The following is a 23,596-nucleotide window of genomic DNA, read 5'->3' as shown; positions in this document are numbered from 1 at the left end:
CTAATGTGCACGAAATCGCTCGCTTTGCGTAGTCAAGCAGACAGAGGAAGTCCGTGTGTGCATGCGCAGGTTTACCTGCTTCTTCTTCTTTTGGGTTTTATGGCAGCTACCATTTACAGGTTTACCTTAACTGTGCACTGACAGGTACATCATTCTGTCACTAAACGAACAGCTGATCACACTGAGGTGCTCGCTGACCGCTGATATTTATTAGTTTGGTCCTGCGTTTCCTTTCCTTCACAACATAACATTTTTTTCTCGCTTTCCATTACTGTAGTCAGTCGTTCATGTTTCATTCGCACACTCATGTCTTCTATTTTTCTCTCCTGTTTCAAATTTGTATCCCACAGTTCCTTGTGCAAACGGGGAACGGCCACCACGTGATGCATGATGTAGCATCTTGAATTGGGTTATGGTGAAGCAAGAAAAAATTAGCGGAGAATTTAGGGCCATGCGGCCCCAAATTCATTAATTGTCCCATTTAAAAAAAAAATAATAGAATTGGAAGTCTGTGATTCGAATTCAGTAGCTTTCGGTCCACTAAACAAAAATAATTGGGTGTCAGGGAAAATTCTTTTTATGACCTACACTTAAAATCTGAAAGGCAGTCTAGCTTTAATGCAATGAAATTCACCTAAATGAAGGAGCTTAAAGTGAAAACGCAAACCAAAAAAATAAAATATTTTTCCTCATTGCAGAGAGAAAGAAAACATAAACGACCATGGAGTGTTTTATAATAATAATAATAATAATAATAATAATAATAATAATATAGTTAGAACTGATGAGTTATAACTGTACTTTTTGGTTGTGCAGCCAGATGTCTGAGGAAAATAAAAATATAGTGCACTTCAAAGGACGTAGAAAGAAATCCTTTCCCCCTCATTTGTAGTGCGCTTATACAAGGACGCCATTTGAAATGCGGCCCATGTCACGTGGTTTACAGTTGGCTGGTAGCGACTGTCCAAAGCGGAAGTGTGGTCGAAGAATTAGCGTAAACATGGCGACTTTGGTGAGCGGCAAAAGAGGAAAAACAAGAACAATTTGCCAATTAAACTCACTCTCTATTTTGTACCCAGTCGTAGTACTTTACTGTTTGTCGGTGTTGCCTGTCGAGGCCAAGCAGGACAACCTGAGAGTGATTACGGATGGGAACTGGGAGGAAATCTTGACGGGAGAATGGATGATTGAATTGTGAGTTATCTGAAATTAGCTTGTATTAGCATGAGCTAGCTCAGGTTAATTTCTGGGCAGGCTAACCAGTTTCTCAGCGTCACACAGCCATTTTACACGTATCTTTATAAAAACTGAGCTATGGTTAAACTGTAGAAGATGGTGGAGTCTGTGTTGAGGGGGAAAGGAAATGACTTAAAGAACTAATTATCCCCAGGCACATTTGACAGATCATGACAATCCATTACAGATTGTGTAGTTTTGGTAGTCATACTGCTTCATTTGTCTCTGAAAGCCTTTGCTTTGATGCACTTTTCTGCACTGTGTTACCTGATTTAGCAGTGAGAGACTCATCTCGTGCAGAAACCACTTTTCCTACATGGTAGGCTTTGTAGTCTGAAGGACTAATATATAAAGTGATGCTATTATCAAAATAACAGTACAGCCCAAACTATTTGTTGATTTGTTAATTGGCGGCACGGTGGTGTAGTGGTTAGCGCTGTCGCCTCACAGCAAGAAGGTCCGGGTTCGAGCCCTGTGGCCGGCGAAGGCCTTTCTGTGTGGAGTTTGCATGTTCTCCCCGTGTCCGTGTGGGTTTCCTCCGGGTGCTCCGGTTTCCCCCACAGTCCAAAGACATGCAGGTTAGGTTAACTGGTGACTCTAAATTGACCATAGGTGTGAATAGGTGTCAGCCCTGTGATGACCTGGCGACTTGTCCAGGGTGTACCCCTCCTTTCGCCCGTAGTCAGCTGGGATAGGCTCCAGCTTGCCTGCGACCCTGTAGAACAGGATAAAGCGGCTAGAGATGATGAGATGAGCTTCACTAATTGCTTTACCCTGGTGAGTGTAGTGATGTATCCAGAACTTGTCTCACTGAGCATGAGGTGGAGACACGCTGAATGGGACTACATTCCCTCACAGGACAACACACACACATCTAAGGGCAATTTGTTTGTTTTATCTGTAACCGCTTATCCTGTGTGGGGTCGCGGGGGGCAAGCTGGAGTCTATCCCAGCTGACCATGGGTGAGAGGCGGGGTACACCCTGGACAAGTCACCAGGTTATCGCAGGGCTGACACAGATACAAACAACCATTCACACCCACGATCAATTTAGAGCCACCGATTGACCTAACCTGCATATCTTTGGACTGTGGGAGGAAACCCACGCAGACACTGGGAGAACATGCAAACTCCACACAGAAAGACCCTCGTCAGCCGCTGGGTTCGAACCCAGAACCTTCTTGCTGTGAGGCGACAGTGCTAACCACAACACCACCGTAAGAGCAATTTAGCATCGCCAACCCACCTACTGGCATATCTTTGGGATGTGAAAGGAAACTGCACGAAATGGATACAAATGGTACAGTCATGTGAAATTCCCCACAGACAGCCGCCTGAGCTCAGGATCAAACCTGGGGCCTTGGAGCTGAGAGGCAGCAAGTTTACCTGCTGTGCCACTCATTTTGATTCAAAATACATTGCAAAAAGCTAGCGTGCTGGGGTGGATGATAAACAGTTACAATAATTACAAAACTTAATGACTTCTGTGACGAAGCTCCGTATATAGGTTTGCTAACAAACTGCTAGCAAAACAATTTTGTTGCAATAAAAAGCTTTCACCGAATTCACTGAAACTTACAAGATGATTGCAACATTGTGAAGTTTTAAAGATTTAGTACAAAATTGTAACATCTGGCGGCACGGTGGTGTAGTGGTTAGCGCTGTCGCCTCACAGCAAGAAGGTCCTGGGTTCGAGCCCCGGGGCCGGCGAGGGCCTTTCTGTGTGGAGTTTGCATGTTCTCCCCGTGTCCGTGTGGGTTTCCTCCGGGTGCTCCGGTTTCCCCCACAGTCCAAAGACATGCAGGTTAGGTTAACTGGTGACTCTAAATTGACCGTAGGTGTGAATGTGAGTGTGAATGGTTGTCTGTGTCTATGTGTCAGCCCTGTGATGACCTGGCGACTTGTCCAGGGTGTACCCCGCCTTTCGCCCATAGTCAGCTGGGATAGGCTCCAGCTTGCCTGCGACCCTGGAGAAGGATAAAGCGGCTAGAGATAATGAGATGAGATGAGATTGTAACATCTAATTGGCAGTGTTCAGTCAGCATTTGTAAGTGTCTTAAGAATACTCATCTCATCTAGCCGCTTTATCCTTCTACAGGGTCGCAGGCAAGCTGGAGCCTATCCCAGCTGACTACGGGCGAAAGGCGGGGTACACCCTGGACAAGTCGCCAGGTCATCACAGGGCTGACACATAGACACAGACAACCATTCACACTCACATTCACACCTACGGTCAATTTAGAGTCACCAGTTAACCTAACCTGCATGTCTTTGGACTGTGGGGGAAACCGGAGCACCCGGAGGAAACCCACGCGGACACGGGGAGAACATGCAAACTCCGCACAGAAAGGCCGGCCCCGGGGCTCGAACCCAGGACCTTCTTGCTGTGAGGCGACGGCGCTAACCACTACACCACCGTGCTGCCTAAGAATACTCTCAATATCTAATATCTAAGCAACATTGTATTATGACAATTTTTTTCATGATTTTAATATTACATTTTCATATTGCCATGTGTGTGTGTTGCAGTTATGCGCCATGGTGTCCAGCTTGCCAGCAGCTGCAGCCTGTGTGGAATGAATTTGCAGACTGGAGTGAGGACCTTGGGGTCAACATGGCTAAAGTGGATGTAACTGAGCAGCCTGGTAAATTTCGTGCATAAACTCAGTTTTGCTGTTAGTGAGTGTGTGCAGACTTAAGAACTCATTTGCTTTCTATGTTTTATCTTGTTGCAGGATTGAGTGGCAGGTTTATCATCACAGCGCTTCCAACCATATACCAGTGAGTTCAGACTACTTGTGATATCTTTTTAAACAAAGGGAAAGCTGTGTGCTTATACTCTAGTGTAATGACTTTTTATATGCTGGAGTGTGTGTGTAGGGGTTAGTTTCACTTCCTGATGATGAGCCTGTTATAGCCACCTGTGACTCACACAGTCTGAGGAATTAGAGGGGTGTGTGTCTGCCTGCACCTGCCAGCATTATGACTGAGACTAAATGTATGAATCTTTTATGGTCAGCTGATATATTGCTTTGTATATTATGTACACAATAGCTGTAAAGATGGAGTGTTTCGGCGATACCAGGGTGCACGCACTAAAGAAGACTTCCTGAGCTTCATTGATGAAAAGAAATGGCAGAACATTGAGCCTATTTCCTCTTGGTTTGGCCCGTCCTCTTTCATGTAAGCGCCTTCCTAATGTGTGTGTCTGCGTCTGAGAGGAAATGTAATTTATCTGTTTCCTTTTAGGGCATTACAGTGGTTGCCAGTGATGTTGCCTCACAGCATGGTTTACAGCTTAAATTGCAACTTAAATTACAAAGAATGCAGCTTATTCTTAATTCTCCAATCTCATCAAGCATTACAGGAGCTGACTCAGGGCTATTATGATAGCAAGGAGGATAAAATAGTAAATGCATGGGGCATCGATAATTTTAGCATTTGATTGGGGGGGGGGTTGTTTGTTTTTTTAAAGAGGTTTTTCTTTCTTAGAATAAATGTTAAAGCTTAGATTTCTCTCATATTACCCATGTGAGATTGAGCTACAGGTTAACCACAGAGACTTTTTCATAACTTTGTTTAAGTATGCCAATAATTCTGTAACAGACTGAATAGCCTGTGTATTAATATTAGAATGAGTTGCTCACATTGTTATATGAAGGTGAAAGTTTTTGAGTAAATGGATGATTTTGCTCTGTCTTTTAGGATGAATATGATGTCTGCTCTCTTTAAGCTGTCCATGTTTATCAGGGTAAGAACAGTTTTGTTCTAATAGACAACATTTTCTATGGTCTCGTATGGTATTTTATAGTGAAAATGTGTGTTAATGGCATCATTTTTAGGCCAGTGCTTTGAGGTTTTTTTTTTTTAAATCCCTGCTCCGAAGGAGGGGGGTATACTGGTTTACCTCTGTCTGAAACACCCTTTTTCTCAGCAACCACAAATTCTAGCCACTTGGTACATGGTACCATACTTCAGGTTGGGGTTCTAGACTGTGTATACCGTTTTTCAGGTCTGTCGCACATCGACTTCCTGTATACCGACTGAATGTATTTACGAAACATATAGGGTGGAGTTTGATGCTATTTCAAGAAGCAAGATGCTATTTCAAAATGACAGTTTACCAGGATGCTGTTTGAAATCCCTGGGGAGAACACTGCTTTTACTTACTTGTTTCAGGGTTCATTATTTGTTGAAATCAACATTCATAATAAGTGTCCTATTCCTTCGATTGCTTGCATTCTGATAAGTGAGAGCGGGGGTATACGTAAGTGAGCAGTAGCTCACAATTGATCTTGTTTGTTTTTGTTTTTCCCCTCTCCTTCCCTGAACATTCATGTTAATGTTGTTTGTGAGTTGTAGTAACCATCATTCTGGTGTTACAGCAATGCCATACCTACCTAACAGAGCAAGTCGGAATTCCAGTCTGGGGTTCTTACATAATCTTTGGCTTAGTAACACTCTTCTCTGGACTCACCCTAGGACTGGTAAGATCACACACAGATTCGGTGGCATCCAACATTAGGGTTGTAACAATTCTTTAAAGGAAAAAAAAAACCCAAAACTTTAATTACTGAAAAGATTAAGTATTTAAATGCACTGAATATTAGTGATCTTAGAATGTGATACTGCCAAAGATGAGTATTATCAGAAGGATGACACTGTGTTCATGTCGCAAAAAGCATGAGTGGTGAAAATGGTCACTTGCATAAGAAGACAAAATCACAGAAGAGAAATCAATTTTTTTATCATAAACTTTTAGAAACAAAAAGTGACTGTGATGATATCAATAGGAATTTGGTAACTACTTATATAAATACTGTGTCGCTTCATGAACACTATCGCTGGGACACATTGGGATTTTTCAAACCCTTAGCTTTCAACTTTTAAAGCTGATGCTATACATGCTGACAATAATATAATTCTGAATACACATTATGGAAAAATAGTAAAACCTACTAATAAAATCTACAAAAAAAAACCCCAAACCAAGTAATGCAATTGGAAATTAAAGTAAACTTAAAATAACAATTATAGTAATAATACCATACATTGCCTGGATTTATTCAGATAATTTTTCCTACATAATTTTTGATAGATTTTTTGGGGGGGGGGTTGATAGACAAATGTGGATTTTCCCTCCGACAAATACATAAGTCTCATCTCATTATCTCTAGCCGCTTTATCCTTCTACAGGGTCGCAGGCAAACTGGAGCCTATCCCAGCTGACTACGGGCGAAAGGCGGGGTACACCCTGGACAAGTCGCCAGGTCATCACAGGGCTGACACATAGACACAGACAACCATTCACACTCACACCTACGGTCAATTTAGAGTCACCAGTTAACCTAACCTGCATGTCTTTGGACTGTGGGGGAAACCGGAGCACCCGGAGGAAACCCACGCGGAAACGGAGAGAACATGCAAACTCCGCACAGAAAGGCCCTCGCCGGCCACGGGGCTTGAACCCAGGACCTTCTTGCTGTGAGGCGACAGCGCTAACCACTACACCACCGTGCCGCCCACAAATACATAAGTGTTAGGAAATAAAATCTAAACTGTCAATTTGTTGCAACAGCCCTATATAACATGCACACACATGGCCTCTTCTAATCACCATCTTTTTTCCCCCTAGGTGCTGGTGTTTTTCGCTGATTATGTATTTCCATCACGCCGCTTTTCTTCAGCTTACTGCCAGAGTGAGTGTGTTAACTGTTGTGAGGCATCACTGGCACCTCAAATTACATTGTGTTTTGGTATATGATTTTAAGAATTAAGGATTTGCTTTGTGTTCTGTAATTGAGCAGAGAAGCATGCTATGGAGCAGGCACGCCTTCGGCAGCAGTTAGAGGAAGAGCAGGAAGCTGATGGGGAGGAAGAGGAGGATGAAGATGAATATGCTGGGAGTGCAGAGGAGTGGAGCATAGAAGGTGCGAAAGAGGATATTGTGAGGAGGAGAGCAGTGGGAGGAGGTGAGGAGGAGGACACCTAGAGACCTGGAGAGGAAATGTGAATAACAACACCAGACCAACCAAATCACTATGGAAACGCACGGCCATGCCAACATAGCAGGCCTCCTAATGACATCACTGATGATGTCAGAGCTCTCACTGTGTGTGTGTGTGTGCCCTGTATCCCTCCCTTCAGTTCCTCAATTCCACCTTTCTTTCCATTTGTGTGAGAGAGAAAGAAGGGAAGGACTGAGAGAGAAAGATGGGAGTAGAAGAGGCAGGCAGGGGCTATGACACAAATATGTTTGAGATTTTTTGTTTGTTTGTTTATGAAATGAGCATTTTGGCTTTTTATTGCCTGCCTATCTTTCAGCTGAACTAATACTTACCTACTTGAGCAGAGATGACCAATGGAGAATGAAAAAACTTTACTCTCTTTTTTGCTGCATTGTTAATATTTTATTCAGTTACTTAGTTTTTTTACATCTGACACTTCATTGAGTTTTTCATATCTGGAATTTGTTAGTATTGCATTCATATTAGCTTTTTTGATGTTTCTTTAAGGATAACATTTTGGCAGATCTGTTTTTGCTTCTGTAGATATTTGTGATGATTGCATTGAGACAAACTGATTCTTTAGAATGGTACAAATGTAAATGTGTGATGAACATCAATACGTCAGTTTTGAGGTGTGTGATGGTTCAACAGCTAAAGCATTTCTTTGCTGTTCTCCAGGAAAGATCCCATGCTGTACTGCGACTGTCCAAATAAATTTGACTTTCCCTGATCTATACATTCAGGATGCGTTTCTTCTGTTCCAATCAGTGATTGCTTTGTCTTTTATGAAGTTTGAGTAATTAATTACTTATCTTGTATAAAGCAAGATCCTGGTGTCTACCTGAGGGTCTGTGAAACATCATAAATTTGCAAAACAGGTATGTATTGAGCAATCAAACAGCATTTCATAAACCTTTCAATCTTTCAACAGGATACCAAAATTGTAGACTGATTTTAATTAATATAACTGGGATGTGATAACACAAATGGTTTATGGCTTGTTAATCAAGAAGATAAAATCCAATTTGAATAAAATAAAATATCAAATAATGGTAGACAAAATGATTGTGAATATTTCTTGTTTTATTTACTATCATATCAGTTGCAGCATGTGTATAAAAATGTAAGAATGAAAAATGACATCGTTTTAGTTCTAAACTCTGATTGCACTACATCCAAAGCCACTGTAAAATCCTCCATAAACACACTTGTGTCCACGTCACAAGAACTGAATTGTGTCTTCATATGCCAGGTTTCACTCCAATGAAATTATTACAGTTAAAGCTTATACGGCCTTTCGATTTCATACAATTGGTGAAATTTAGTTCCCTCTGAAATTTGATCATTGAGATGGATGTTAATTTCTGTAATATCTCACGAAATATCAGGGCATTCTGTGGCTGGGAAGTTATTTAACGTGAGGGGATTCCCGAGCAAATAACGTGCATGAAATCGCTTGGTTCATGCAGTCAAGCAGACAGAGGAAGTCTGTGTGCGCATGCGCAGGTTTACCTTGACCGTGCACTGACAGTTACATAATTTTGTCGCTAAACGAACAGCTGATCACACCGAGATGCTCACTGACTGCCGATATTTATTACTTTTGTCATGCATTTCCTTTCCTTTGCAATATAACGTCTTTTCGCTTTCCGTTACTGTAGTCAGTCTTTCAAGTTTCATTCATGTCGTCCATTTTTCTCTCCTGTTTCAAATTTGTGTCCCACAATGCTTTGCGCAAACAGGGAAAGCCCACCACATGATGCATGTAGTATCTTGAATTGGGTTATGGTGAAGCAGAAAAAAAATAGAGAATTTAGGGCCACATGGCCCTAAATTCATTAATTGTTCGATTTAAAAAAAATAGAATATTTGTAGCTTTCAGTCCACTAAACAGAAATAACTGGATGTCAGGGAAAATTCTTTTTAGAAGAACAAGCCTTTATTTGTCACATGCACACTCAAGCACACAGTGAAATTCATCCTCTGCATTTAACCCATCTGAAGCAGTGAAAACACACACAGAGCAGTGCAGCCATACTACAGTGGCCGGGGAGCAGTTGGGGGTTAGGTACCTTGCTCAAGGGCACTTCAGTCCAAGGCCGCCCCATGTTAACCTAACCGCATGTCTTTGAACTGTGGGGGGAAACTGGAGCAAACCCATGCAGACACGGGGAGAACATGCAAACATCACACAGAAAGGCCCCCGTTGGCCATTGGGCTTGAACCCAGAACCTTCTTGCTGCGAGGCGACAGTGCTAACCACTACACCACCGTGCCACCCTACACTTGAAAAATCTGAAAGGCAGTCTATGTTTAAGTCATTATTCTGTTAAAAAAAAAAAAAACACCCTAATCTTTACCTGTTATGTTGCTTAGGAACCCAGACTTACTCTTAATTGAATACATTGCATTGTGAAAAAAATGGTTGTTGCAAATGTTATGAATAATACATTTTATTATTTACTGAACACTCGATTTTATTCCATTGCTTTTGTTGCCATTTAATAAATGCAGTGAGCCACTCACGGGTACTTTGCGTTGTGCCCAAAAAAACCACCCAAATCACTGCAGCTCACACCCTCTCATGGATCACTGTTTGATTAAAACAACGAGTATAAAAAATAAAAAGTTTAATTAAAATTATGATGGCTAAATCCTCTGCTTTATGCAGGTCAGTAAAGGATTAATGCGCCATGAAATGTTACGTTATTCTAACAGACCATATTAGCGTGAGTATGCATGTAGAGTTTGTGACGTTTCAATTAGTTAATGTTTAAACGGGGCGGCACGGTGGTGTAGTGGTTAGCGCTGTCGCCTCACAGCAAGAAGGTCGTGGGTTCGAACCCCGGAGCCGGCGAGGGCCTTTCTGTGTGGAGTTTGCATGTTCTCCCCGTGTCCGCGTGGGTTTCCTCCGGGTGCTCCGGTTTCCCCCACAGTCCAAAGACATGCAGGTTAGGTTAACTGGTGACTCTAAATTGAATGTGAGTGTGAATGGTTGTGATGACCTGGCGACTTGTCCAGGGTGTACCCCGCCTTTCGCCCGTAGTCAGCTGGCTCCAGCTTGCCTGCGACCCTGTAGAAGGATAAAGCGGCTAGTGATGATGAGATGAGAGGAATGTTTAAACGACATTAATAAGTGGAAAAGTTTGCCCGCACGAACGCCATTTTGTGCCGAGTTGCACTAGTTAGAGTGGGAATAAGTGACATTAGGGCTCCTGTACATGATGTATTTCCAGCTAGTTATGATTTATGTATGTTAATATGTATTATTGTAAAAACGTAAAAATTTAAGTTTACAAATTTAATGTATCTTTGTTTACAAGCCTGCTGCCTGGTAATAAGTTCAAAAAATGTAACACAAGCACTTTGCTAGTCACACATTTCAGTGCTCTTTTATAGAAGCAAGGTATGTAGTCTGTCGTATTTAAAGGTGTATGATACACTACTGTAAAATTACACTACATGAAAGTGTTTTGATCCAGTTTATACTGTGAAAGGGAAAAGGAAAATGTAATGTATTTACAGGAACTGTTTATTGATATAAAATATAAATATGTGCTGATTAGGAAACAGAAGATGATGAGAGAAAATGTGTTAGAGATTGAAGTAGTGATTTAAGTGAGATAAAGGACTGAATCGGGAAAATGTAGAAATTGAAATACATAAAACTGAAATGAGGGAACCAGATGTGCGTTGTGCTCAGTGGCGGCTCCTGAATTTTTTTTTCAGGGGGGGCAATTTTCCCCCGTTATGTCTACACGGACCATAAATGTCCACAGGACTGAAGTAAATTGACCTAGGTAGCAAATCAATTGGCTGAACTTGTTTTTGCCTGGTAAATTCAGATATCAATATAAACAATATCTCTTCTCTCCACTAGGTGGCAACACTGAACAAGTTAAAGGTGGCAAACTAATGCCGCTTTTCCACTACAAACGCGGCTGAGCCGTGCCGTGCCGAGTCGAGCTGAGTCGAGCTGAGCGGGGCTGTTGGAGTTGCATTTCGACTACAACCGCGCTGAACCGTGCTGGCTGGAAGTGGGTGGACATATTGGGTGGAGTTAGCGAAAGTGGGTGGACGTCACGTGATGTCGTTAAGCAGCGCAAACAGTGACATCAGTGACAGTGGCGGAACAAGTCAGAGCCGGGCCGGGGGCGGGGCAAATGACCGGGCCCTTTATTAAAGCTTATCATAACATCATTTTAGGCTACAAAATGTCCGCAACTGCGGTGTTTACCAATTTCAACACTACCGGGTGCAACTATGTTATTTAGTACATCAAGTCCTTCAAACGAACATGTAACTCAGAAACAAAAAACATTAGGATACTGTACATGGCTCATAATAAAACATCAATAGCCTATACTGCGCACATTATTTGAAGGGCATACGAATGAGCGCTCAGAGGTTGCAACGGTGACAGGAAGAGTCAGAAATAAAAGGAGGGCGGTGCAAACCTCACTGAATGCACTGTGTTTACCAATTTCAACACTACGGGGTGCAACTATGTTATTTTGTACATTAAGTCCTTCAAACGAACATGTAACTCAGAAACAAAAAAACAGGTGACATACTGTACATGGCTCATAATAAAACATCAATAGCCTACTGCGCACATTATTTGAAGGGCATACGACGAGCCTTGCGCTCCGCGAACTCGTCCACGATGCTCTGTATGTCACTGATTCAGTGATCTTTTAAGCGGTAGTCTCACGACCCGAATAGTAAACAATAAACATGGAGGACATGGAGTCGTTAATGTTGCTGGTCTTGGTGCTGTGGCTTGTTGTCACCGACAACGCCAACAGATACTGGCAAGAGCGTATAGATGAGGCGAGGCGCATAAGGCTTCAGAAATTCTCGTAATTCGTAATTCTTCTCCTTCCGGGTTTGCGGTGTTTACAGATCCCAGCGCGCTCGCGGGGCGTGTGTGGGCATGTGAGGACACTCCTCCTCACCAATCAGTGCACAGGGGAGTGTCTGCTCACGCCCCCAACCTCACTCGGCACGGCTTGGCTCGCTTCAGCCCTACTCCAAAACGGTGCGAGTTTTAGGGGCTAAGCAGGGCTGAAACGAGCTGAGTCGTGCTGGTTTTTGGTAGTCGAAACGCGAGCCGTGTCGGGCTGAAGTGAGCTGAAAAAGGGCCATAAGGTAGCCTAGTAAACTAGACCCACCCGCCTAGCAGCCAAAAATATTTTTGCCTACGAGTGGCAAATATTCACATTTAGTCTGGCTTGCCAGGCTAAAACTAAGGAAGATTCATTGTGAAGCCTTCAAAGCAAAACATTTGGCATCACAATCAATTAATATTGCATTACTCATTTATTTTCTCATATTTTTCCAGTATTCTATAATAAGTAGACACAAATTCTTAATTATAAACATATTCTAATTTCTTCATTCTAAAGAATGCAATTAAAGTGGCAGGATATAAATCCAAAACAAGTGTTTATTTAAGTTTTGAAAAAGATGAAGAAAAGCATAACCATCAAACAAACATGTGCAGCTTAATTGTGTTTTTTTATATGGAATTGCACCATTTTAACAACAAATAATAATTCTAAATAAATTCTGCAGTTTTTTTCCCCCAAGAATTCCTCCAGAAAGCCATGCCTTAAAAGGAAATTTAAAGTATTACAAGCATGTCAATGAACACAAAAGGCTTTAGTTATTTAGCTATATACACACGAGGTTACACAAGGTTTTGTAGTCAGTGCAACTTGGCTTAACAAGTTGGAAAAAAGGTAAGGTGCTGCTGGCTCCAATGAACACATACAATATATAAAAACTGAAAATATGCTTAAATTTACACCAAGTCAGAGAGAACTTGAGGCTACTGAAATATTCCAAGCATGGCAATGTTAAACTGCCATTGGTAAAACAAAAACATGGCAATGTTAAACTGCCATTGGTAAAACAAAAACATGGCAATGTTAAACTGCCATTGGTAACACACACACACACACAAAAAAAAAAAATGTTTTGCCTAGTAAATTCAAATATCAGATATCATTGTACCGTCTGCTGTGCTGCTTCCAGGGTGGAAGAGAACGCAAGGGTAGCAAAAAAGAGCATTGACTACATCACAGCCAGCCAGCCAGCCAGCCAAGTTTTCCGGTGCTACCAGTTCTTGTTAAAACCTCTTGAGTAGGTCTTCTCCCACTTCGTAGACACTTGCTTGATGTTTAAATTCGGTTTAGGAGGTCCTAGCTGTTTGATTGCCATTTTCTCCTTATTGGTACGACGACTAAAGGGAACTTCTTTCAGAGACGCTATCGTATTGTTGCACTCAACACTCGCCATCTTCTTCATAGAATGTTCACACATTTCCCACGCAAGTTGCGTTTTCCAGCCCAAAATTATGTTCAAAACCCGGCAAAATGCACTTAAAACCGTCCAATCTGGCAACACTTGCGCGGTGCAACAGGCGTATGACGTAAGCACGCTGCTTGTGCGAGCACATAAAACCTAATAGAAAATGCATTGGGAGCAGGATTTTCGAAAAAAAACGTACGTACCATTAGTGTCAATGGGAGATTTTGGGGCAAATCTGAACCTGACAGAAATCGCCCCAAAAGGGTGTGGCTACACCAGGCGCGACCTTAGCCTGATTGGACAATGACATTACTGTTGCCGTGGTAGTAGGAATGATTAAAAAAAACCTCCCTCCCTGTTTGGGAGTGCGTCGCCCAAATCGCCTCTATTAACGAGCCGCCAGTGGTTGTGCTTATGTAACCGTGATGATATATGATGTTAAATAACTCATACAGAGAAGCAATCTGGAAAGGAAACAAGACGCACTGTGTCCTCATTCCTCTGCTTTACCGGCTTTATACAGGTCATATATTTGTTACTGCGGTTTCCCATCCCTGGGACTCATAACACCACTTACGGGTACTTTGTGTTATGCCCAAAAAACCACCCAAATCACTGCAGCTCACACCCTCTCATGGATCATTGTTTTAATCAAACAATAATTATAAAAAATAAAAAGTTAAATTCATATTATGATGGCTAAATTTTTTTGTGATAATTTACAATCGAGGTGGAATGGTACACTGCTTGCATTTTTATACTGCTGTTTGCAAAGCAGTCCTGAGCACATTGCGGGCATCTTCAGCAAGTTCATTCAGACAACGCTTCAGTATGAAGTAAACCGTAGCAAAGGACAGTGACCCAGCTGCCACTGATCCCAGAACAGGAATTAAACCCAGCCAGTACTCTGCTGCGTTTTCTACAGCTAAAAGGTTTGTACTTATCAGCAAATTAATAACGAAAGGACTGGTTATTTCTTGATTCAGAGGAGATTTAAGCACACATTTTAGCTCATCTACTGGTTTCCCTGATCTCTCAGAAAGCTTCTGTAAGGAGGCTGGGTCCAAACTGAAGGCATTGCGATATTTTCTAAGCTCGTACACCAAGATGGACACATCGACAATGATTGATAAACCAGGTATTGGCACAGCTGCAGCCCCGGCAGAGATCAGAGCCACCTTCCAAATTTTGCTCTGCAGTGCCGCCTTTTTCCTCTCGTTGATCTCCAGAGTGATGTTTGGAAGGGCCAACATCAGTACATCTCTCTTGTGCTCGGGAAGTTCCCTCTCCATGGTCTCCTCAAGACGGTTGAAATCATACAGACTGAGGTCGAAGCAAGAGATGAGGAAGACAGCAGGAGACTTTAGACCAATCTCTTCTAGACCTAAGATAAAAATGCAATTGTATTTTTAAAACTATTTTTCAAATGATCATTCATCATTACACTGTTCTAAAATGATTAATTAATGTAATGCGTAATCTAAAAAGTAAACCTTTAATGCAGTTGTCTCGGATAGCATTCAGTGTCTTTTCTTTGTTAAATGTCTTCTTTCGCTGTTCAGCCTCAATGTTGCAGTCAATCTTTGATCGAACAAAATAAAACTTCTTTTTCATTTTTACTATCTCTGTTGCCAAATTGGTGTGGCATTCTCTGAAACGATCTGCTGAAATGATGATGAAAAAATTATATTTTTCAAACTGAACCGCTTTGAGATATTCATCAGCTTTGAATCTGGGGGTTCCAATGCCAGGGAGATCCCACAATTTGACATTTGGGAATTTTGGGTGAGGGTAAGGGGTAGCCTTTGTAGTGGTCTCGACAACACCAATTTCTGCAGAGCCTTCATCTTCATCCCCTAAACCTCTGAAGGCATTGATAAATGTGGATTTTCCAGATCCAGACTCTCCTGTTACAGCAATGTTCAGTTCCACACGGTCTTGTTGTGCAAAGTAATCCTTAATCTTGCCAACAGCTGATGGCAGATCTTCATTGGCTAGTGACATTTTAATTTTGTCAATTTCAGCAGCATCAATAGTGGGCTCATCCATCTTTAAAAAACAACAACACATTTTAAAAACAACATACATAAACTGGTGTACACACAAACATATATGTATAGTGAAAATTATAAGGTAAGTATTGGGATGGAGAAAGTAAAATTGTGCAAATAAAAAGTCTCCACCTTTGTGATATAAAAACCAAGGCAATTCCTGTGAAAATCAAGTAGGGAAACAAAAAAGAACAACAAACAATAACCTTGTCGCATAAGTTTGCACACCCTTTTTTAATGGGGCATGGGGCACCACAGGCTGATGAAACCAATATAGAAATTTTTGGGAATAATTTGTAAAGATACATTTGGAACAAAAACAAGACAGCTTATCACCCAAAGAACGCCATACCCATGGTGACACATGGTGGTGGCAACCTTATGCAATGGGCTGTTTATCTGGGACTGGGGGTCTACTCAAGATAGAGGGAATTGTGGATAGCTCTAAGTACCAATCTGTTTAGGCCCAAAACCTATGGGCCTCTGTTGCAGGTCAAATTGAAGAAAAAAAAATTAACTTCCCAACACAAAAATGATCCAAAGCACAAACACAAGTTTACAAAGCTTCAGAAGAAGACGATGATCAGTGTTTTGGAATGGCCCAGTAAGAGCCCAGATCTAAATCCTGCTGAAAACCTCTGGAAGGACTTGAAGAGGGCTGTTCACAGGAGAGCCCCTCAAAATTTAACAGATCTGGAGCATTATTGCAAGGACGAGCAGAATGAAATTGAAAGTTGGTAGATTCCTATCCAAAAAGACTGAGTGCTGTATTACAAGCAAACTATAAGTTAAAGGGTGTGCACACTAATGCAACCAGGTTATTATAAGTTATAAAATCTATTATTTGCTTTTCATTTGAATTTTGTTCTTTTCTATATCAAAAGATCTGCCACAATTTATCATATTTCAGTTTTACATCACAAAATCTTGCAGTTTGATCAGGAGTGTACAGACTGTTTCAAAATGAAAACAAGAGAAAAGAATATGAGCAGGTACACAATCTACTATCGATGATGAAAACAATGTCCACATTTATTTTGGGGTTTTAACTAATGCTTTCAGAATGCTGTAAACAATACTGTTTAAATGAACACATACAAAAAGTATGGATATGTACAATGAAAATCCTTTGAATGTTTGCATGCTTCCAAGCACAGTAAAAATATTTTTTCTATTTTAACCCAATTTCATCAGACAGTGTACATTAACTCCAGCTATCATTCCATCTATAGCTTCTACTCTCTCTGATAGGGAAACACTTTATTGGGTGGTACTGCATAGGTTTTTTAAGGATTTCCTCACAAACCAAACAATTCTATAGGGCTTTCAATTAAACATTTTTTTAGAGTGCGGAACCTATGAAATAGTGTGAAAGATAACTCGTCTCTGAAAGCTTCAAAATTAGAGATACTAAGGATAAAAAAAAAAAAAAATTGCAGCATTTCTTCTGGCCAAGGATATCATACCTGCTGTAAAATGCTCTTAGTGCTGCATTTTTAGGTGTATTCATGTTTAACAAAGGAGGCCTGATATTTTTCACTTTACTGTTATATATAATTGTCATAGATGCACCTGAGTTTTTATTCAAAGATTGCTCTCATAATACTGATAACATACACGTGATTCCGTTACTGTCTGTGGTTCATTTCTTCCTGTTTTTCTAATTTCCCTTGGGATCAATAAAGTCTTATCTTATCTTATCTTATCTTATCTTATCTTATCTTATCTTATCTTATCTTATCTTATCTTATCTTATCTTATCTTATCTTATCTTATCTTATCTTATCTCGTTTTATCTTATATGTCTGGTATGAATAAACTGTGCACATTGCTGCCACCAATAGCAATTACAATCCCAGGATACTTTTTTATAATTCTCCTGTTTATCACAATTATAGTTTTCACGCTGTTGCTCAAACTCCATTTGTTGATGGTTGTGTGTCTCATTATGTCTTGTTAGTTACTGCAATTCTATATTTTCTAAGCCTTTTTTTTAACTTTTGTTTCAATTGTTATTTACTTAAAATCTTAACAGATTGACTTATAGAAACACTTCCCATAAGAAACAGTAATTTAATCATACCTTTACACAAGAGAATATATACTGAAGAGTCTGAAGTTAACATTTCATTGTGCTCTCTCTCTCTCTCTCTCTCTCTCTCTGTCAGAAGGAATCTGAAACTGTTTTGGATAGCTTTGCATCAAGTGGAAATCTTTTTTTTTTAATGTAGGCTATGAAATGACTTAACTGCTCATCAGGGATTATAAACAGTTAAATTACCTTTGATTATGACTCTTTGGTGTTATTGTTGTATATCATTTTTACTGCTCTTCCAACATTTTACAAGTAAAAACTGAAGCAAGCTTTTTAATCCTCTCAAACACAGTGTTCAGATATCCTGAGGGAGCCAGGAGGACTGGCTTTACCATGAATTTAAAATATTATGTTATTTGGCTTTAGGTATTTATTAGCTTATTAATTACAATGTCAACTTTTGGAGTGTTTGTGTTCAATAATATGGTTTTGTATATACAGTATTTTATACCTTTTCTTAGTGAGTCAAGCCTTGTTATTCTTGTTTTAATTTATTTCTCATTTGTGTCATTTAACTGAAAATATGAACATTCTACATATGTGTAGAAATACTTTACATAAGAACTCGTAAAAAGTAGTTTAATCCTACCTTTACACAGAAGAATAAAGGCCACAGGAAGAATCTCTGAGAAATGCTGTAGTACACTGGCAAATGGATGTTGTGAACAAAGCAGACAAAACTCGCTTGTGTTTCTTGTCATTCAGGTTTACCTCATCATCTGCTGAAGTTCAGAACAGGGTTTCTTTTTTCACTTTCACTTTAATATTATTTACTGGATGCTACGATATTATTTTTTACTATAAATAAATGAGCACCCCCCCAGAAATTCTAAAGTCATATATTTGGGAGAATAAACCCCTCAGAAGTGCTGAGATTAAAAGTCAGAAGTTCGGAAGATTAAAGGTCCCATGGCATGAAATTTTCACTTTCTGAGGTTTTTTAATGTTAAAATGAGTTCCTCTGACCTTCTTAAGTCACCCCAGTGGCTATAATTTCATAATGTGTAAACCAAACTATGCCCAACATTTGAGAATGGCGCGTTGATAAGCTCTTCCCTTTACTACGTCAGCAAGGGAGATGATCCCCACGCCCCCCCTCTGGATTCCCACCCACTGTATGGATTGCCCGCCCCGTTGTAGTGAGGAGACCATAGAGGACACAACAACATGGCATCACCTAAGCGAGCGAAACATGGAAATTGCACTGTACATGAATGTGACAACACAGAAAGGAGTCTGTTTTTACTGCCGACGGGAGAACCCCTGAAGATGCAGTGGCTTAATTTTATTTACTTCAATAATACGCCGTCGAGTCTACCTAAGACGGTGTATGTTTGTCGGAAGCATTTTCCTGAGGAATGTTTCCACAACTTGGGACAGTACAGGGCAGGTTTTGCACATCAACTGTCACTGAAGCCTGGGTCCATACCAAGCATCCCTGCCGCATCAGCCAACAAGTAAGTGTATTGAGGTTTTTCACCTGACATCACAGGGTCACGTGATGCCCCGGTGTCCGCCATTTTGAATGTCAAGCTAGCTAATGTCAACAACAGTAGCTAGTATGTTACTGTAGCAATGTTTACGTTCAGTCATTTGGATGACTGTTAAAACCTTTCAGTCTCAAGTTTTTCCTTTACTGTATTTACTAGTTTACTGTAATTATGATCCGGCAGCTATTTACACTGGATCCGGTGTAAATAGCTGCCGGAACCGACGTCCCAGCCTGCCCGAGTGCGCTCCGGCAAGCTCGGATGTCGGCTCCGGCAGCTACCGGTGTAAATAGCTGCCAGAGCCGACGTCCCAGCCTGCCCGAGCGCGTGCTCCGGCAAGCTCGGATGTTGGCTCCGGCAGCTATTTACACTGGATCCAGTGTAAATAGCTGCTGGATCATAATTACAGTAACATTTAACATTAATAACATTTTGTTTATCCTGAGGACCGAAAGTAAATGAAATTGTGAACAAACCTTAGCTGTAATAAAGATAGCGACCACCGGCTCCAGGGACGACCCGCTGATGTAGGCATGTTACCCAGCCCAGTGGCGATCCTAGAGTGATTTACTTTTTTTCGGGTTTTTTTTTTGGGGGGGACCTTTTTTTTTGGGACTGTTTTTTTTTCGCGCCCGCACGTTGGGCTCTGTATTAGCCAACAGAATGTTAACAGCTTTACATGGTCATTTAAACATTTCTCGTCGTGTGTTGTACGTCACGGACACGGCCCGTTATAAATTTGCTGCTACCAGAATGGCAATGATCAAGTCGTAATGTATTACTTAAGACTCTGTGTAATGTCATAGTAGTGTAGTACTATGGTAGTAAAGTCTTTTTGATGACTAGTACAATGTTCCGCTGGCGGGATTGTGCATATTATGGGGCTACGACAAGTTAGGCACACACACACACTGATGACGTCACCTGCGCTACTGCATGACGTCACCACGCCGCGAGATTTTGTTAAGCGCCATATTGGAAGACCAAGTACACATCTATGCAAGTACATACATTCATAAAACAAACTACACCTGAAATGTAGCCAGGGCCGGTTCTGCCCTAATCTGGACCCGGGTGCAACATCGCGCAAACCCCCCCCCCAAAAAAAAACACCAGTCTAAATCAGGACAACCATCACATAACTATAAACATTTTATATCAACTATTTTAACTAAATGGGCTATAATAAATAAGCCTGCAGGCAGCCACGGCGGGCTGCCTCAGAAAAGTAACCATTCAATGACACAACTGAAAGCCTGCAGCCACGGCGGGCTGCCTCAGAAAAGTAACCATTTGTCCTACCTTAAAATTCGTTTTGCATTTTCTGCCTCCTTTTTTGTATTTTCGACCCTGCGTTTATTTTCTTTCCTTTTCTGAAAACCCGATTTGTGTCCAGACATTTTGTTCTGCTACCAATGAACTAACTCGTCAGGTCTCGTCTCTCGAGTCCGCGATGAAGGGCAACAATTGATACATTTTTACAAACAACCAATAAACAGCCAATAGGGAGGTTGCAACGTTCAGGCTCTCCTTTGCTCACAGACACTCAGTAATGCACTTATTCTCTGTCTCCTGGCGGAAAGCTCCTTGGTTTGCTTGTGTCTCAATCACAGCTGGTATTCTGTAGAAAGACTTCTTTTCACCTTTCCCATCAGCTTTGTTGGAACACCCTAACACAGCACAAAAGTTTACCATTGTAGGTTTATGATGAATCAAGAGCCTCGTGGGTTTAAATTCCGTGTGCTGCCGTTATTTCCCCCTGATCACGAGTTTGTTGGTCTTCCAATATGGCGCAGGGTTTGTTTACTTCCGGTTTCCGGTGACGTCAGTGAAAAGGGTCTATTGGGCTTCCCCATCCAAAATGTTCACACACACACGCCCGTCTTGTTTTTTTTTTTTCGGGGTTTTTTTTGGGGGGACCTTTTTTTGGGGGGGGGACCGTTTTTTTTTTTTCATGCCCGCACTCGTGCCGCCCCCCCCCCCGCGATGCCGCCCCGGGCGGCTGCCCGGTCGGCTGCCCGGTCGGCCCGCCCCCAGGACCGCCCCTGACCCAGCCTGACACAAAATATTTGTAGGCATCCAAACTCTTGTACGCTTTCAGATCAATACCTGTGTATGGTGATGGGTTTTTAACGACATAGGTATACAGATCATGTGGGCCGAAGCCAGGTAAAGACGAGGGCTTCGTGTACTTCCGTACGTCAGTGAACAATCCTGGTGGAAGCAGGTAAACATCGTTCTCTAAGCCTGCTAACCTCAATTTTTGCAAATACCTCTCCCTCTGCTCGCCCTGTAAATGCCCTACGTCGCTGGATAGTGAAGGTGTTTTCTGCATCTCGCTCCTTTTTCTTTTATGTTTTTCGTTTATCGCCTTCCTCGCATTCAAACTGATTCGAGCCGTGCCGTCCAAAATGGCAGCATCACATGACTTGGTCACGTGGGTGAAAAACCTCAATAACTGCTAAGTCGTTTTGCCGTGTTTTAAAATCGGTGGGTTTGCAATGGCTACATTAGCTGTGCAGCTAACCACTTCCTGCAGTTAGCCAGGTACTCTGCGCTACCTCTGTTATAATAGCCAATCAAAACAGTTTTTACAAAGACACCCACATTCTTTTTTTTAAGTCACTCATTCATTTTATTTGTTTGTTTGTTCAGTAAAAACCCAAACATTTGTTGAATTTATTTTATTTCCTCGCGTCGCACCTTAATGACGTCAGCGCACGGTATTTTTCCCTGATTCTGGGCCGGGGTGTCGTGAGTGGCAGAGCAGCTCCATCGCTGCGATCCATTGAAAGTCAGCCCTAGATCCAATCTTTTGTCGGGAGCCGAGGTCGCGCGGGCGGCCCTCCAGCGGTACCGGCCGCCCGTGGAGGCAGCGGTTCTCCCAGGGGCGAGTTGGGGGGGAGGAAACGGCAAAGTCCCCACTCCTCCATGGTAAAACTGCTCAGTTTTACCATGGGCCTCAGGCTGAAAAAACCCCCGACAAAGTCCCAGTTTTACCATGGGCTCGAGTTGTACCTTTTTTTTTAGACAGGGCGGACGGACCAGGGCATTCGCCCGCCTGGCCGTGCCGGACGAGGAGCGCTCTCGGCCGGCTTGGGAGGCAGACGGCAGCCCCTCCCCCCATGGCACGCCCCTCCCCCCATGGCACGCTCCTCCCCCCATGGCACGCCCCCACCCTCTACCCTTCCCTGCCTCCATGCTTCTCATTAGCAAAACGACGCACGGGGAAAAGGGCTGAAATGGGGCTTTCTTCCAGGAGGCTATATCTACGTTCCGAGGGTTCATTTCGAGAAAGGCTGTGGATATAACATCCAGAAGCCTCCACGATCCCGTTTAAAGCATCAACAAACCACCATGCCATGGGTCCTTTAAGAAGTGACACATCTACGAGAGGAAAAACAACCCTCTCGTGCATCCTGTCTTCCTGTCTGCAGTGCATTCGGGGAAATGTAAGAGATTGAAGAGGAAAGACTACATTTCCTGTCAGAGTTCAGTTTGCATGAAACTTTGCAGTACAGTATTAAGTGCCAAACTGCCAATCAGTGGTTATGTTGTTATTATTATGTGCATTTTTTTATTCATAATAAGAGCAACAGTCATAGTCATATGCTTTGTAAGATGTAGATTTATATTTTAATGGAGTTTTTATTTTCTTCTATTTTCTAATTTCTAGTCCAGCAGATTTTTGTCTGAATGCCAAATGATATGACCATGTCTAGTTTTGAGTCATTTTAAAAGTCATATTGTTACAAAGTTACTTGGAATCTCATCCTGAAAATTTTAACTATTCTGTAAGAATAGTTGTGTTGTTAATTACTGAATTATCTTCTAGACTTATTATAAACATCATATAAAAATAGTCATTGTTGACATAATGTTTCACGAGTGTTATTATAGTATCTATATATGAGTACCAGTAAGTTGTAACCATCCTTAACACCCCCCACCCCACCCCCCAAAATACTTTTTTTCGAGACATGGAACTGACCTGTGTGTTTCTTGGGTATAACTTTAAGCATGTTTTCTTAAATCTTCTGATATTTTCTTGTAAATTATATTCAGTTTGTCGTGTAATTAGCAACTAATGTCTCGTGTAATTTGGCCTTTGAAGATCACAAAAATGTGCCTGGAAATAGCTGAGAAGCCATCTCCAGGCATCTAAAGCCCTTCAGCTTCTGGGGCCCAAAGGTGGGCCCCGGAACCCCAGCTGCATTGTTCTGGGCTTTTGACCAGTCATTTGGACAGGCTGAAATTTGGACGAATAGACAACATTTCAGACTTATCTGTCCGGTGACAGTCTGCTTAAAATTCCTTATTTCCCACACTGAGAAGAATCCATGCATCGAAAGTAAATCCAGCATCTCACTGGGCTGCGACAGCCTGCGACTAGGTGGAGAC

General features: G+C 41.7%; 2 protein-coding genes across 2 annotated transcripts; one reads left to right on the top strand and one right to left on the bottom strand.

The window, feature by feature from the left end:
* The first annotated feature begins 919 nt into the window (after positions 1 to 919).
* tmx1 (thioredoxin-related transmembrane protein 1) lies at positions 920 to 7,980 on the top strand. Its single transcript, XM_060924983.1, has 8 exons — positions 920 to 1,194; positions 3,766 to 3,881; positions 3,972 to 4,017; positions 4,291 to 4,419; positions 4,942 to 4,987; positions 5,622 to 5,723; positions 6,872 to 6,935; positions 7,044 to 7,980. The coding sequence occupies exons 1-8, from the start codon at positions 920 to 922 to the stop codon at positions 7,226 to 7,228; spliced, it is 963 nt and encodes a 320-aa protein (XP_060780966.1). The 3' UTR covers positions 7,229 to 7,980.
* A 5,881-nt stretch (positions 7,981 to 13,861) lies between these two features.
* On the bottom strand, positions 13,862 to 18,483 carry LOC132888717 (interferon-inducible GTPase 5-like). Its single transcript, XM_060924794.1, has 3 exons — positions 18,295 to 18,483; positions 15,053 to 15,608; positions 13,862 to 14,943 (listed from the first exon to the last, which is right to left on the bottom strand). The coding sequence occupies exons 2-3, from the start codon at positions 15,606 to 15,608 to the stop codon at positions 14,315 to 14,317; spliced, it is 1,185 nt and encodes a 394-aa protein (XP_060780777.1). The 5' UTR covers positions 18,295 to 18,483; the 3' UTR covers positions 13,862 to 14,314.
* Positions 18,484 to 23,596: the final 5,113 nt, after the last annotated feature.

This window comes from Neoarius graeffei, chromosome 7, assembly GCF_027579695.1.
Source record: "Neoarius graeffei isolate fNeoGra1 chromosome 7, fNeoGra1.pri, whole genome shotgun sequence".
Taxonomy (NCBI): Eukaryota; Metazoa; Chordata; class Actinopteri; order Siluriformes; family Ariidae; genus Neoarius; species Neoarius graeffei.
Note: the sequence above shows the minus strand (reverse complement) of the source record. Positions and strands in the feature narration are given on the sequence as shown.